The sequence below is a fragment of the Pinus tabuliformis genome, chromosome 4_1 (genome assembly GCF_031772625.1).
Source record: "Pinus tabuliformis cultivar Carrire ecotype Pingquan chromosome 4_1, CPIR1, whole genome shotgun sequence".
Classification (NCBI taxonomy): Eukaryota; Viridiplantae; Streptophyta; class Pinopsida; order Pinales; family Pinaceae; genus Pinus; species Pinus tabuliformis.
Window position 1 is genome coordinate 386,990,835 of NC_142303.1, and position 16,097 is coordinate 387,006,931.

The 16,097-nt window shown below is 31.2% G+C and overlaps 1 protein-coding gene across 1 annotated transcript; it reads right to left on the reverse strand.

The window, feature by feature from the left end:
* Positions 1-8,998: 8,998 nt before the first annotated feature.
* LOC149175909 (uncharacterized) lies at positions 8,999-12,206 on the reverse strand. Its single transcript, XM_089419793.1, has 6 exons — positions 11,815-12,206; positions 11,366-11,459; positions 11,187-11,251; positions 11,016-11,072; positions 10,684-10,896; positions 8,999-9,417 (listed from the first exon to the last, which is right to left on the reverse strand). The coding sequence occupies exons 1-6, from the start codon at positions 11,917-11,919 to the stop codon at positions 9,325-9,327; spliced, it is 627 nt and encodes a 208-aa protein (XP_089275919.1). The 5' UTR covers positions 11,920-12,206; the 3' UTR covers positions 8,999-9,324.
* Between the last annotated feature and the right edge of the window lie 3,891 nt (positions 12,207-16,097).

Here is a 16,097-nt window from a genome sequence, read left to right on the forward strand (position 1 = left end):
TTAACTGAGTACCCAGACAAGAAAACAATTTTGTTCAAAAATTTCCAGTGAAAATATGATCTTTTTCACTTACAATAATCTATGGGTTTCCATGTATCTTTTGAATTGTTTCCATAAACGCAGTAGCAACTTAACTGGCTTTAAATGGATGAGATAATGCACAAAAGTGTGCATACTTGGTAAATCTATCAATTATCACCATGATGACACTCTTTCCTTCAGACTTGGGTAAACCCGTGATAAAATCCATTGAAACCTCCTCCCAACGTTGACTTGGAATGGATAAAGGTTGTAATATACCTAGGGTCTTAATTGTCTCAACTTTATTTTGATGGAAAGCCAAACATTTCGCCACAAACTTTTGAATATCATATTTAAGGCCATCCAAAAAAATTCCTTCTTAACCATGTGGTAAGTTTTTAAAAATCCTGAATGCCTTCCTAAGGGACAAGTGTGCAATTCCAAAAGAATATTTTGTTTGAGTTGGGAATTCTTACAAAGGTATAAGTGATCTTTGTACCATTCATCCCTTGCTTCATTTATTCAATTTAGTTGTATAATATAAATGGCACAAAGAAATGCTTCCACATCCTCATCCTTTCTTGAGAGTGCATCTGCAACAAAATTTTGCTTCCCCTTTTTTAGATGATTTCAAAGTCATAACCCAACATCTTTGCGACCCATTTTTGTTGCTCTTCTGAAGATAATCTTTGTTCTAAAAAATATTTAAGAATATCATGATCTGTGTTTACCTTGAAATGTCTTCCCATTAGGTAAGGTCGCCATTTCTTAAGTGCATGTAGTATTGCCAACATTTCCTTCTCATAAATAACTTTGTGTAAAATCTTTCCTTTTATTAGACAACTTTAAAAAGAAATGGGTCTTTCTTCTTGCATTAAAAGAACACCAATTTCATTTTCTGAGGCATCATATTCCACAATAAAGGTTTTTGTGAAGTATGGTGTAACTAAGACCGATGTTTGGCTCATTGGCTCTTTAATATGTTCAAAGGCTTTCGTTGATTCTAGAGTCCAAGAAAATGCATATTTATTCAGTAATGTTGTTAGAGTTGTTGTTATTCTCCCATAATTCTTAACAAACTTGAAATAATACCCTGTCAATCCAAGAAATCCTCGCATATGCTTTATGGATGTGGAGATTTTCCATTCCTTAATGGATTTAATTTTGCTAGGGTCTACCTTAACACCTTCATGAGATACAATATGACCCAAATATTCCACCTCTTGTACTCCAAAGAAACATTTGGAGGTTTTTTCATATAATTGTTTCTCCTCCAACAATTTGAGCACTCTATCAACATGTTGAACATGATCCTTCCAAGACTTGTTGTAGATTAGTATATCATCAAAAGATACTAACACAAATTTTCTAAGGAAGGGTTTGAAAATGAAATTCATCAACCTTGAAATGTAGAAGGTTCATTGGTAAGGCCAAAAGGCATGACCAAAAATTCATAATGACTCTCATGAGTTCTAAATGTTCTTTTCAGAATGTCTTCAGTCTTCATTCTGATTTGATGATATCCTAAACGAAGGTCCAACTTGGTGAAGAAAATTGCTCCATGCAATTCATCCAATAAGTCAACAATGATAGGAATGAAAAATTTATCTTTAATAGTGATCTTGTTGAACTCCCTATAATCGAGACACACGTGCCCTGATCCATCCTTCTTTTGCACCAATACTATTGGAGCAGAAAAAGAACTTTGACGAGGTTGAATTATACCAGCCTCTAGCATTTTTGCGACCATACATTCAATTTCACTCTTTTGGACATAGGGATATCTGTAAGGCCTAACATTTGGAGGAACACTCCCTAGAATGAAATGAATAGCATGATCATAATCACAAATAGGTAGGAGGCCTTCAGGAGTCTCAAATACCTTGGAATGATTGTCCAAGACTTTTTGGAGATCTAAATAGATAGATGATTTCGATGTGGGAACCTCTAGCAAACATAATTGTGCGATTACACCACATTGTTCTTTATTTAGAAGCTTTGTCATGCCATTAGAGTTGATTATATTGCTTGGTTTCCTTGCGATACCCCTTAATTCAAATTCCTTTCCTTCTAATTTAAAAAAAAAAAAAGAGAGAGAGAAAAAAGTTCTTGAAAATTAAAAGCTATCGTACCTAAATATTGTAGCCATTGGACTCCCAGTACAACATCAACATCACCCATTGGAATGGAAAACATTGGACTATTCAACACATATTCTCCCATGGATAGCTTGATATTATGGCACTTTCCAAAGTAATTTATGGTTCCTCCATTTGCAACCATCACTTGGCACTCTGGTGTTGGATATAGGAAGCAATTCAATTCCTTCGCCATCTTACAATGAATAAAATTATGGGTATTTCCCAAATCAATCAACACCATTACCTTTTTCTTCTTGATATGTATATCTATCTTGATAGTTTGAGGAGTGGTAGTTCTGACCAATGCATTACAAGATATGGTCGGATTCATTTCTTCTTTATCTAGGGGTTTTTCCTGGTGTGTATCATCTTCTTTTGATGTTTCTTGTTCCTTTTCTTCTTTCTCTTCATAGTCTATGTAAAATAATTTCTTCTCAACACACTTATGACCTTTAGTGTATTTGCTATCACAACTGTAACAAAGCCGTTTTGCTCTTTTTTCTTCAAATTGTTGTGGTGTCAACCTTGTAGGTTGTGAAAGGCTAAGGGAAACAACACTTCCATCTTTATAGTTGTGATTGGTAGGCTTCCTTCTTTCCATAATTTTTTTTTGAATTTGTTTTGCCAACCTAAATGCCTTTTCCAAAGAATTAGGTTCCCAAAGGTGAACCCCATGTTGGATTTGTCCTTTAAAGTCCATATGAACACATCAAATACATGCTCCTCTAGAATATATTTTACCCTTAAATTCAATTTTTGGAAGTCCTCAATGTGCTCCACCATTGAACCTTTTTGTTTGAGATTTATCCATTAGCTAAAAAAAGTGTTACTTTTTGTATCATCATAATGTGTTATCATTTATTCCATAAAAATTTCTGAAGTGACGATTTGTTTACAAGAGCAAAGACATCAATACCATACAAACTAATTAGGTTCCAAATATAAAGTCGCAATGCGTACCTTTTGTGTTTTTCGCACATTATGGAGATCGAAGTATTACTCCATCTGTAGTATCCATGTTACGAGATCTTTGCCATCAAACTTCCTCACATCGATCTTTGAAACATGGTGGGTCTTCAATCCAATGTTAGAGTCTATGAAATCATGACTAACATTTCTTTTTTTCTCATCATGAGTTTCCTCTACTACCTTTCCGCCATTAGGAAGCATTTCTTGTAGCAACTTTTCCAAACCTCCTTTCAAATCTTCCTTGTCTTTCTTCAAATCTTCAATGTTTACTTCTAAACCATCCATCTTAGCTTCCACGCCATTCATCTTAGCTTCGACGCCTTTTTTTACACCATCCATAGCTTCTGTTATTTTTTGTGAGAGTGAAATTTGTTGCACTTGGTCTCATAATTTTGATATATCATGTTGCATTTCTTTCTCTTCCTCATGAGTCATGTTAGAGATTTTAGGTTACTTACTAGGTGTTTCCATTTTCTTTCTTCGGGGCATCAATTAATGATAATTATTCTTCACTATGCCATTTGAATCACTTCAAACTAATTTTTCAAACCAAACTTATGCAGATTTTTAAAAAACACTCCACACATTTTTTCACTTTGTAGAAGCTCGATATTGAACCTGTTGTATCTCTGTAATTTCGGATCTCCAAAGTCTGAAATTGCGTCTATGGTAGCCCTTTGAGTCCTCTTTCTAACCCCACTAGTTTGATCAATATTGGATTCCTCGAAAACGAGTGATGCCAAATCTCCCACGATGACTTGATTATAGACTAATTCAGTAGAGCGAACTTGTACGACCTTCCACGTGTTTTTGTTTTGACCTTCAGAGCTGAAAAAAATACACAAAAAACTACAATCCATCATCTTTCTGTAACTTTTTATGAAATTTCAATCTAATGCTCAAAGAGAAAGTTATGATGATTTTCCAAGGTGACATGTTTGAGATCGAATTCAGGAGCCTACGAAAACCCTAACTTTCTCAGTTCATATATCCTAACTTATAGCAAAGCAAGATCTAAAATTCGGTCCCAAGGTTCATCATGACTTCAGATCAAATAGTTTTTAATTTCAGCTTCTAAAGCTTCTTAAAAAAAAAAGTTATAGCGAAAATCCTGTGATGGCCTGTTTGAAGCAGCGAAACCCTAAAATCCAAGGTTCTGATACCAATTGTTATGCAACTAGCTCACAAAATAGAAGAATTAGATAAATCAACAACTTCAAAAGTAGCCTCTTTAGGGGTTAACCTCCTTTACATTACACCAAATGATCAATCCTTGGATGGTCCAAATGACAAGGTCTCATTTCTATCTATAGGAGTCTAAGGGGTCAAAATATAATCAGAGTCGACATAACAATAATAATGTAAGAACACAACAATAACAACAGTAGGCTTTTCTGGGGCACAATAATAATAATATGGGGACAACATGGGCACAAAAATAAGAATATGGGGTTACAATGACAATAATAATAAGGGAATACACTAGTATTATAGGGACCTAAAACAACTGAATTTGGCATCCAAGCATGCCAAATGTAGGGGGTCACCTCTGATGACGAGGGAGGAATTAGTATTACCTTCTAAAGTTTTTTTTCTTTTTTTCTTATTTAGTGTAGATTCATTGGAATCAGTCAAGTTGCACTATTGGGATGTCTTTCACGCCCACCTTGGCCCAAATTTTTAGGAAAGCAAGTATTATTGCCTCTTCAGTGTTTAAACTTTAATTGCATAGCTATATTTGCCTGTTCCAGAGAAAGTTAGACTTGCATGAGAAGCTGCTAGATATCCTTGAGTCCCTCTTTGGTTGTTTCCAGGGCTTTCTATTTCATCACTTGCTTCTCCTTTAATATTTTCACATGGTCCTTCCAACTCCATTAGTTGATGAGTCTGGAGAGCTTGATTCGGCCCTGAAGCGTTACCCTGATCAGTGAGATCTAAGAGAATTGAGAATGGATTCGAACTAGGGTTTGTCTGGGAGGTATTTCCCGACTTTGATTAAGTTTTGGTGTTTGACCCTTTTCCACAACAATTCTTCTTGTTGGGTGCTTCCTTGAACCCATTTGTCATTGGATCCAAAGGGGGAACAAGGACTTCTTTAGGGTATTGAGGGAAATCTTTGAATAAGTGTCCATATTCGTGGTAGAGCCTGCATCAGAAAGGAACGTGCTCATAGTCCAATTGTTAGTTCCATACTTCATCTTGGTATTCGATCTCTACCGATTCCGCTAGGGGCTTCAAGATGCTCATATAGACATAGATGCGGGTATAGGGGACTTGTCTTTGTTTCTTGGTTATTTCTGAGACCTACACAAACTCCCCAATGGAGTTACCAATAGACTCTAGTATATCCAACTCTCAAAATTCCTCTACAAGAGAGTAAAGTCGAACCCATATGGGGGCAACCAAAAATTGCACCTTGTTTAAGATGTAACAAGGCTCCCACTATCGCATGAATAGCCCGACGTTGTTCAAAAAATATGAGCCTCCTTTAAACACCCCTTTTTGATCTTCCAAGTTATGGAAAATGACCATGAAGAATCCTTTAGCCCACAATCGAAGCTCCATAGGGGTCCTCAGCTGACATTTTTTGTTGGATCCATCAGAGGATCTCATGTTCCTTGGGCCAGATGCCCATGAATTTATAGATAATCACATGATCCTACATAAATTAACACGATTTTTCCAAGCGGTCATTGGGTATGACCACCCGTGGGTTCATTGTCACATTCAGTAAACACCATCCTTTAGGCATTGATTGTCATTGCACACCCAAAGCAAGGGCATCTTCTTGTGTGGTGTGACCCTGCAATCTAGGTCTATCATCCTACGCAGGGGGGCAGTGGGAACCTTAGAGAACATTGTTAAAGGAGATGGTTGGGCCCCCCGTTAAGGAACTTGACATGCAGCCGATATCCTGAGCAGTAAGATCAACATTACAATGGTTGGGTCAATTCTATTGTGACACACTTGCAAGTTCAGAATTTTACAAAAACCCTAGTCCACTAAACCCTCGTCACAAAGCGTCCCACGATAAGTGCTTGATAATTATATAAATACTTTGTTTTAGTAATTTTATGTTAAAATATTTTAATAGAGTGGTATGGTAAATAATTAGTTTCTCAATTATGTGAATTCAAATTTTTTGAGGCATGATCCCTTATCTATTAAGATTTTTATGAAATAATTGTATTTGGTGTAACCTCATATAGTTCTTATTCCAAACTAAAAATAAAAATAAAATTATTTATTTTTATATGTATTCAATATTTTATAATAATAATTATAATTAATTAATAAATTAATAAAATTAATAAATTAATAAAATTAATAAATTATAAATAAAAATTATAATTAATTAAAAAATTAATAAAATTAATAAATTAATAAAATTAATAAATTATAAATTAAAAAATTAAAAAATTTTATTTTTTTAATTATTTAAAAGTAAAATTAGATTTTATCCATAATATTTTTTATTAAACTTTTTTTATTTATAATTATTATTTTATAAATATTTTAATCTAATATAAAAATATGCAAATTAAATTTCTATTATTTTAGAAATATTTTAATCTAATTTAAAAATATCCATATTAGATTTCTATTTAATTTATTTATTTATCATTATTATTTTATAAATATTTAAAAGAAATAAACTCATCCTCAATTCTACCCTTCACCAAAATTGTTGTTTTATGTCAGACTATGACAATTTAATATTACATAGCTTTCAATTCTACCCTTCACCAAAATTGTTGTTTCATGTCAGATTATGACAATTTAATATTACATAGCTTTTAAGTTTTCAAAAGCCATAAAAAAAAAGGACATTGCACACGATGCCCTGAATATTAATATCGAATTTAATTTTATATTTTATATATATAATTTAAATTTATCATATATAATATGATTATTATTTTAGTATAGTTTTAGGTATGTTGTTTAATAAAACATATTTTATGCAAACGCTATAAAAGTTGTGATTTAATTTTTATGCATTATCCATGTTAAAACTAAAATAATGCACTTCATAACTATAATAATAACAAACAAAATTGACATATATCAAAATATTAAATCGGAATATATCAAAATATTAACCGAGGTAAAATGTAATTTTTACATATAAAATATGACAATTTGCAATATTAAGTTAATTGAGGAAAAGCTCATCTTATAGTAATTAACATTAAAATACATTTTATAGAAGAATTTCTATAACAATTTGTAATATTAGGTCAAGATAATGCACTTCATAACTATAATAATAACAAACAAAATCGACATATATCAAAATATCAAGCTAGATAAAATGTAACCTTTGCATATAAAATATAACAATTTGTAATTACAAATTAGATCAATAGAGGAAAAGCTATCTTACATTGATTAACATTAAAATACATTATATAGATACTTGAAAGAATTCTATTTAGAATTCTATAACAATTTGTAATATTAGTACTATGTGGCTGATCTGATATTAATATAAAATCTGGCCTTTTTTCATATTGAAAAAAAAAACAATTTGTAATGTTAGATCAATTAAGGAAAAACTCATCTTATATTAATTAAGATTAAAATACATCCTATATAAATACTTGACAGAATTCTACTTTAAAATAATAAAATAAAAGTAAATACTCATGGTAAAACAAATTAAAATTAACCATTTATAAACTTTAATTTGGAAAAAATAAACTAAACTAAAAATATAAATTTACAATTTATAAACTTTAATTTCGAAAGAATAAAATAAAAGTATCATGCAGTGTATAGAAATTATGTTTAAAAAATCAATAATATAAAATATTAATATCTTATGAAAATTGGAAAAATATGGCTCAGAACCTATTATACTCCATATAAATGAAAAAGAACCAAGACAACAATAACAAACAAACAAAATCCACATATATCAAAATATTAAGCAAGGGAAAATGTAACTTTTGCATATAAAATATGACAATTTGTAATTACACATTAGGTCAATTAAGGAAAAGCTATTTTATATTAATTAACATTAAAATACATTATATAGATGCTTGAAAGAATTTTATACAATTTGTAATATTAGGTCAATTGAGGAAAAACTTATATTAATTAACATTAAAATACATTCTATATAGATACTTGAAAAAAATCTACTTTAAAATAATAAAATAAATATAAAAACTATTTTATATTGATTAACATTAAAATACATTATATAAATACTTGAAAGAATTTTATAACAATATGTAATATTAAGTCAATTCAGGAAAAACTCATCTTATTAATTAAGATTAAAATACATCTTATATAATATTAAAATATACGTAAATATTCATCGTGAAACAAACTAAAATTAACCATTTATAAACTTTAATTTGGAAAAAATAAATTAAACTAAAAATATAAATTTACAATTTATAAACTTTAATTTGAAAAGAATAAACTAAACCAAAAATATTATAAACTTTAATTTGGAAAAAATAAATTAAACTAAAAATATAAATTTACAATTTATAAACTTTAATTTGAAAAGAATAAACTAAACCAAAAATATCATGCGGTGTATAGAAATTAGGTTTAAAAAATCATAAATTTATAAACTTTAATTTGAAAAGAATAAACTAAACCAAAAATATCATGCGGTGTATAGAAATTAGGTTTAAAAAATCATAAATTTATGAACTTTAATTTGAAAAGAATAAACTAAACCAAAAATATCATGCAGTGTATAGAAATTAGGTTTAAAAAATCAATAATATAGGTTTAAAAAATCAATAATATAAAATATTAATATCTTAGGAAAATTGGAAAAATATGGCTCAGAACCTACTGTACTACAGATAAATGAAAAAGAGCCAAGACAACAACCGTTAATTCAAAATGAAGATACTAAAAACAAATCGTAAACGGACTGGTCACAACGTCGTTGGTTTGGATGGTGGCATGATTTTAAAGAAATAACAGAAATCCATCATCATAATAAATCCCGTCGTACTCCTTACATCAATTTTCCAATAAATTATCATCCAACAACAATGGATGGCACTGTAATTTTAGTGCCTGCCACTCCTACCCTCCTCTCCAGTTGGGAAAATGAAATCCATCAACTAAACCCTGGCCCTGTTCATGAAATCCTTCAACTAAAAACCCTGCCCCTCTTCCTACCACCAATTTTGAGATAGGAATGTTCTAAACTTCAATGCTCAACACTGACAGAACAATTCACTGGATGTTTCCTTCCAGTTCTTCTTCTTCCCTTTCCATTCCCTACATCATAATCATCTTGACCCTGCACCAAGACACAAAAACCAAATCTAAATTAAAAACAAGGCATTCCTTAATTAAGGACAAGTCCTTATATTCACATCATTTTTCATTTCCATGTGGGGAAAACCAAAATTTATCTAATTGAAATGAAAATTAATAAATATTGATTCATTCATTTTTCATTTCCATGTGGGGAAAAGATTTAATTTCAATAAATATTGATCATTTTGGGAAAAGCTTTGATTTCAATAATAAATATTGATCTGCATTTTTCATTTCAATTTTCAATTAGGGAAAAGATTTGATTTTTAAAATGTATGAAATATAAAAACAAAATATTTATTTGACATAAAAATCAAAAATTAAATTTGATTAATTTATTTTTTTCCATATTAAATGTGACCAAAATTTCCAAAGGTGAAAGTCCTAAATAATATGTAATGTATTTAGGAACATGCATGTTTTCATAAATCAAATTTACTTTAATTTAATGAAATCACACCTTATCATCAAGGTTTTCCAAACAGTTTATTAAAAAATAATAAAGTTTGGTCACTTAATCTAAAGTTTACAAAATAAACCACTGAATTAGATAATCTAAACTTGTGACCAAGACTTAAATTGGTTTAGTTTTAAATTTGGGAAAACTTTGAAATTTGACAAATATAAACCATTGGTTTAGTTTTAAATTTGGGAAAACTTTGAAATTTGACAAATGTAGAATTGAAGCTTCTGCGATCCATATTAAGTTATGAGAAAAAATTTCGGCGCAAATCACATTATGATAAATTCGTCGACAACTTTCCAACTAGTGTGGTTCAAGACGAGTTGAAGCCATGGTCTAATTCTTCAACTCGTCCTGACCATGAACCACACTTACTGGTTCAAAAGGCATCCACAAATATATCATAGCATGATTTGCGCCTGAATTTTTTTTTCATTTTCTCATAACTAAATATAAACCATCTATATATTATATACCAATTAATTATAAAATATTACAAATTAATTAATGAAATATTAATTATCATTTAAATGCACTGATGGAAGAAGTGTGATCCAAGTTCATCGCAAGAAATAAAATAAATATTAATTGAAAACATTAAAAACTCAACTTAATATCGTTTTTCATTCCCAATCTTTAATTAAGATAAGACTTTTCGTTCCTAATCTTAAAGACTAAGTCTAAGTTAGCTCGTAACCCATCCCACCACCACTTTAAACGGATCTTAACTATGAGCGGATCTTCGCCTCAAAGAAATAAAATAGAACAGACATGCAAACTTACACCCCTGCTAAAAGATTGTGTCTGGAAGGGACTCGAACTCATGAAGCTCGGCTCTGCAATCTCCTCTTTTCTCACGGCTCCGCCCCTGTGGAAATCGGATCGATTCCTCTTATTGCTGGAAGGCTTCGCAGGTGTATGAAAGCTATTGAGATCGCTCTCAAACATCTCCATGAACAGATCTTGTAACTGCTCAAAGCTCTCCGATCCACTCACCTGAAAAGGAAAAAGATTAACACAATAAGCACACAAACAGATCTTTTCTAGGATAGCGAGTCTACTGTCAGGATTCAGCCATTGATAAGTTTAAGATCCTGAGTGCTCTTATGACTCACCTGCCCCTTATTCTCATTCATCATTACCGCCATTTCATCCAAAAATTCTCCCATTTCCTGTACATACATTCTTTTTCCAATGAATTTCCAGAGGCGCCATTTATTTGTCTTTGAACAATAATAACAACAATACTCGAAGCTGTGATACAAATGAGTGGGATCACTACTCACATCATCATCATCGTCTTCATAAACTCCTGCATCGTACAGGAATCTCTTGTTCTCATCTGACAAAACTGAGAATCCAATCCATTCCATGCCGATTAGCCCTGGGTACCAAACTTTATCTACAACTATATCATTATTCCCTGTTTAATTGAGCCATGCAAAGATATAAAGAGTTACTGAACCTGAATAAGCCTCCTGGATCGCTTGAAACTTCTTCTTAGACTCCTCTGCTACCTTTGCATTCCCTGAGGCAGACCACCTGTCCGGGTGCCATCTCTGCAACATGACTAGTCTTAGACGATTTCCCAATCAGAAATTCAATAGTAACAGCTTAAATCAATCAATCTAAATCTTCTAATAACTACTAAAAGAGCCTTAGAATTAGTTCTAATCAATCAATCCATGGAATCAGTTCTATGCATGGCTTATACTCGGCACATTCATGAATCCTCCAAAATAAAGAAGCACAAAATTAAAGATCTCTGTCAAATCCGAGCTGTTTTACAGCGAGAAATCCCGTTCATAGTCACAGCAGACAGAGATATTCAATCCTGAGACAAATTCTACAAAGACAAGAGGAAATTAAAGGCAAAAAGGGCCAACAAGCCATTGACAGAGTTATGAAGGACACCATTGCGAGCTTCTTGTAAGCAGCCCTAAGTTCTGAAGAAGTACAGTCGGATTTAACCCCCATTACTGAGTAAAAGTCTTTAATTTCTCCATCAACCCCGGACATTATGTCTGGTTCAATTCGCAGAGAAATACAAAACTGCTATCCTCCACAAATATCCACCGCAATCACATTTGTTATGTCGACAAATTAATGGAATTAGGTCAAAAGAACATAACCAGTAACAGCTTCAGGAGCGTGAATCGTCTCATAACTCGGCATAAACCTAAACCGCAGAAAATAGAAAAGCACAGACGCAAAAGTATTAGAGAAGACTGCAGAAGCCGAGCTTTTCTGGGTTAAAATCTTTGACGAAGAGCGAGAATTAAAATTAGAACCAAAACTAAAAACAGAAGAAGGACCGGAACCATCGAGAGGCTCTTAAAACACATGCATGTAGCTGGGATTCTCGTTATTCGTGTCCGTGGATCTGTTCTCATCCGACGGCTCTTATGCCTGACTGGCAGAGATATTTTTTTGTTAAGAGTGGGGAATCTAGAAGCTTCCCCAGTCCGATCCAACGGTGCATGTTCTCTTGTCCACGTGGCGATTCCAGTACTTGACGATGCACACAAGATATTTGCGAATAATTCGCGTGTTTATATAAATATATTAAATAGTATGCCAGGGTCAGGTTTTTCCATGTCTGACGTGGGAAAGTGAGAAGACCCGGATGCAATGAAATTAAAATAAAAAGGTGACGCCCGGACGTCCCATAAATGATTTAATTGTATTTAATATCAATCTTCCCCTAGTGGTGTCCAATAATAATTGCATTGAATTTATATGAATATTTACTGGTCCCAGGTCTAAGTACAGTTTATTAACGGAGAGAAAATTTTCTCTGGTTTCCTATAGTTATTTTTATTATTTTATAGTTTGTTTTTCATAGTTATTTTCATTATTTTATACTAAATTTTGTTAGATTAATGTTTTACTTTATTTTAATTTATTAGTTTGATATTTTGTTACTATAGTTTTTTTATCTTTTATATAGATAAATGTGAATTAAATATTATAATAAATTATTATGATTAAGATATTTATTCTCAAAAATTATTCAACTTTATATAATTTTAATCCTAATATATTTAAATTTTATATATAAATTTAATCATTATTATAAATATTAATGAAAAATAAATTTTAAAAATAAAAATTGAAGATTATTTTAGGTTATATGAAATTTGAATCCTCATTATCATTAATTTTAATAAATATTTAATATTGTTAAAGTTGTTATCTCTTAATTATGATATTTATGTGTGTTATTTCCTACTTATTATTAATAATATTTTCGAAAATGTTTTTTTGTTTGTTAAGTTTTTTGAGTTTTCTAGAGATTATTCCAAGGTTGACTGGTTGGTTTTTTGTTTGTTAAGTTTTTTGAGTTTGCTAGACATTATTTCAAGTTTTACTTGTAGTTTGAGAAAAACTTGTCGCTTGAGAAAAACCTATCGCTTGAGAAATCTCGACCCACGGATATATAAGCCACCAGCACTTAACACGATTCGTTTTTTCCTATGAAGTTTTCAAAAATACACCAAGCGAAACCTTGATCCAGTGTATCTAAGCCATTGGTTTTTTGTTTGTTAAGTTTTTTGAGTTTGCTAGACATTATTTCAAGTTTTACCTGTAGTTTGAGAAAAACTTGTCGCTTGAGAAAAACCTATCGCTTGAGAAATCTCGACCCAGGGATATATAAGCCACCAGCACTTAACATGGCTCGTTTTTTCCTATGAAGTTTCCAAAAATACACCAAGCGAAACCTTGATCCAGGGGTATCTAAGCCACCAACACTTAAAGTGGCTAGTTTTTTTCCCATGAAATTTCAAACCATTGACCTTCACATCACTAAGTGATTTAACAATATAACCCTTGAGCGTCTATTCTATACACTACCAACCAAAAAATAGTTTTTAATTTAAATAATAATTTTAGTATTTTTTAGTTTTGCTAATTAAATTTATTTTACATTATTAAAAAATATTGTTATTCTTTTTATCAAAATTTTATTTTCATAATATATTTATATTTTTTTATTTAATAAAATTAAATAATATTAAAAAACTAAAATTTCATTTATATAAAATTTTAATTAAATTATTAATATTTTAAATAAAAGCATTGCTAATTTGTTCATGGAACATTTTGAAACCAAGGCCATTGAGTCTTCCTCCTTAAAACCTAAACTGTGGAAAAGATTTGTTGATGACACTTATGTCATTTGGCCTCATGGAAAAGAAAATTTAAACAAATTCCTACAACACCTTAACAACCAATCAAATTCCATCAAGTTTACGATGGAAGTGGAAGAAAATGGTTGTCTTCCCTTTCTTGATATCCTTATCAAGAGAAACCAGGATGGCACAATATCTCACCAAGTCTATGGTAAGAAAACACACACTGAACATTACCTACATGCTAACTCTCACCATCATCCGGCTCAGAAACTTGGGGTGCTAAACACTCTAGCCACAAGGGCGATACGTATTTCAGATCATGATAATTTTGAGCAAGAAAAGAACCACCTCTTGGATGTTTTCAAAAAGAATGGATACAAGAGACACCAAGGAATTAATGTTTTCAAGAAAGTTGAGAATCCCATAAACAAACAACACAGGGATGATTATGCTGGTACAGTTCACCTTCCCTACATTCTAGGCACCACTGATAAGATTTCACACATCTTAAGAAAGAACAACATAAAAACCACTTTAAAACCTATGAAGACAATTAACAGATGTCATAAATCAGTAAAAGATCCTATTGACCCTAAACACCACAAAGGGGTCTATTTGGTCCCTTGTTCATGTGGCGAAACATACATTGGTGAAACCGGCCGGTCTATATTAACTAGGATTCAAGAACATGTTGCTGACATCAACCATAACCGCACCAAAACCTCGGCTTTGGCTGAGCACTCTAGTAAAACCAATCATCACATTTGCATCGAAAACTCCTATGTTATGGCTAAAATAGAGCATTACCACCACAGAAAATTTAGAGAAGCTATCGAAATATGAAAACACCCCATAAATCAGTTATGGCTAAAATAGAGCATTACCACCACAGAAAATTTAGAGAAGCTATCGAAATATGAAAACACCCCAATAACTTAAATCGTGATGACGGTTGGAAAATAAGTGATAATTGGATTCCCACGCTAACAGGGGGGTCCACCATATTGCTTCTTGGTCCTCTTGCTCCAATTCTTAAAAATCTTTAGTTAAATTAAACTCACTCATTATCATAATTTAATTACAATAAACTAAATCAAATCAAATTAAAACCATAATTTAATTAAAATTATAACAAAACTAATTAAAATAAATCATGATTAAATTAAACAAAATTAAAATTAAAATTAAACAAAAATTAAAAAATAAATAAATAAATTTAATTTAATTTAATTCAAAATAAATTATATATATATATATATATAATTGGAATTAAATTAAATTAAAATTAAAACAAATTAAATTAATATAATAAAAATTAAAATAAATTAAATCTTCTAGTCCATGTACAACAAAAAAAAAAAATCAAACTAAAATTATTAAATTAAATAAAAATACATTACATTATAATTTTAAAAATAAATAATAATAATAATAATAATTATATTATATTAAATTAGATAAAAATACATTACATTATATCAAAATTAAATTAGATTAAAACCAGCTCCTGGTGCCCCTTTGATGCAAAGGCCACATCTTCCTCCTCCTTTACTTGCTTAGTCCCACTACTGCTGCTACCACCATTGATGGTGCTCTTCACCAGATCTCGCCTCATCTCCTCCTGCTGCAGATCAACCCACATACATTCCCATAGAAGCAGGTCTTTCTCCTATTGAGAGCCTAGCTATGCTCAGGTTTCTGGTGTACAAGCACAAGCTCAATAACATAGACAATCATAGACTTCCTAAGCTAGCTTTAAATTCCAGCCAAAACCACCTAAGGCTTAACCGAGGATGGCATAAGGACACAAGGGCCTGGTTAAACTATTGGGAGATTAATGAGAATGATGCTTTGCAAAACATAAATAACATTAAAGATATTGTTACTTCTAAGTTCAAAGAAAAATTGTGGTGTGAAAAAGATTTAGCGTCTAAAAGAAAATTAAGTTATTATAAGAAGGTCATCAACCCCACCCTTGAAGATCAAAAGTATCTCTCTATTTTAACTAGCTCAAAGAAGAAAACTAATATAGCAAAGATTAGAACGAATTCTCATGAGCTC

What these genes read in the sequence shown, in the direction of transcription:
- LOC149175909 (XM_089419793.1), bottom strand. Translation starts at nt 11,919, where the DNA reads ATGTCCGGGGTTGATGGAGAAATTAAAGACTTTTACTCAGTAATGGGG. An exon ending in GATCCAGGAGGCTTATTCAG is followed by an intron (nt 11,252 to 11,365) that starts GTTCAGTAACTC and finishes TTGGATTCTCAG; the next exon opens with TTTTGTCAGATGAGAACAAG. An exon ending in TGAATGAGAATAAGGGGCAG is followed by an intron (nt 10,897 to 11,015) that starts GTGAGTCATAAG and finishes TTTCCTTTTCAG; the next exon opens with GTGAGTGGATCGGAGAGCTT.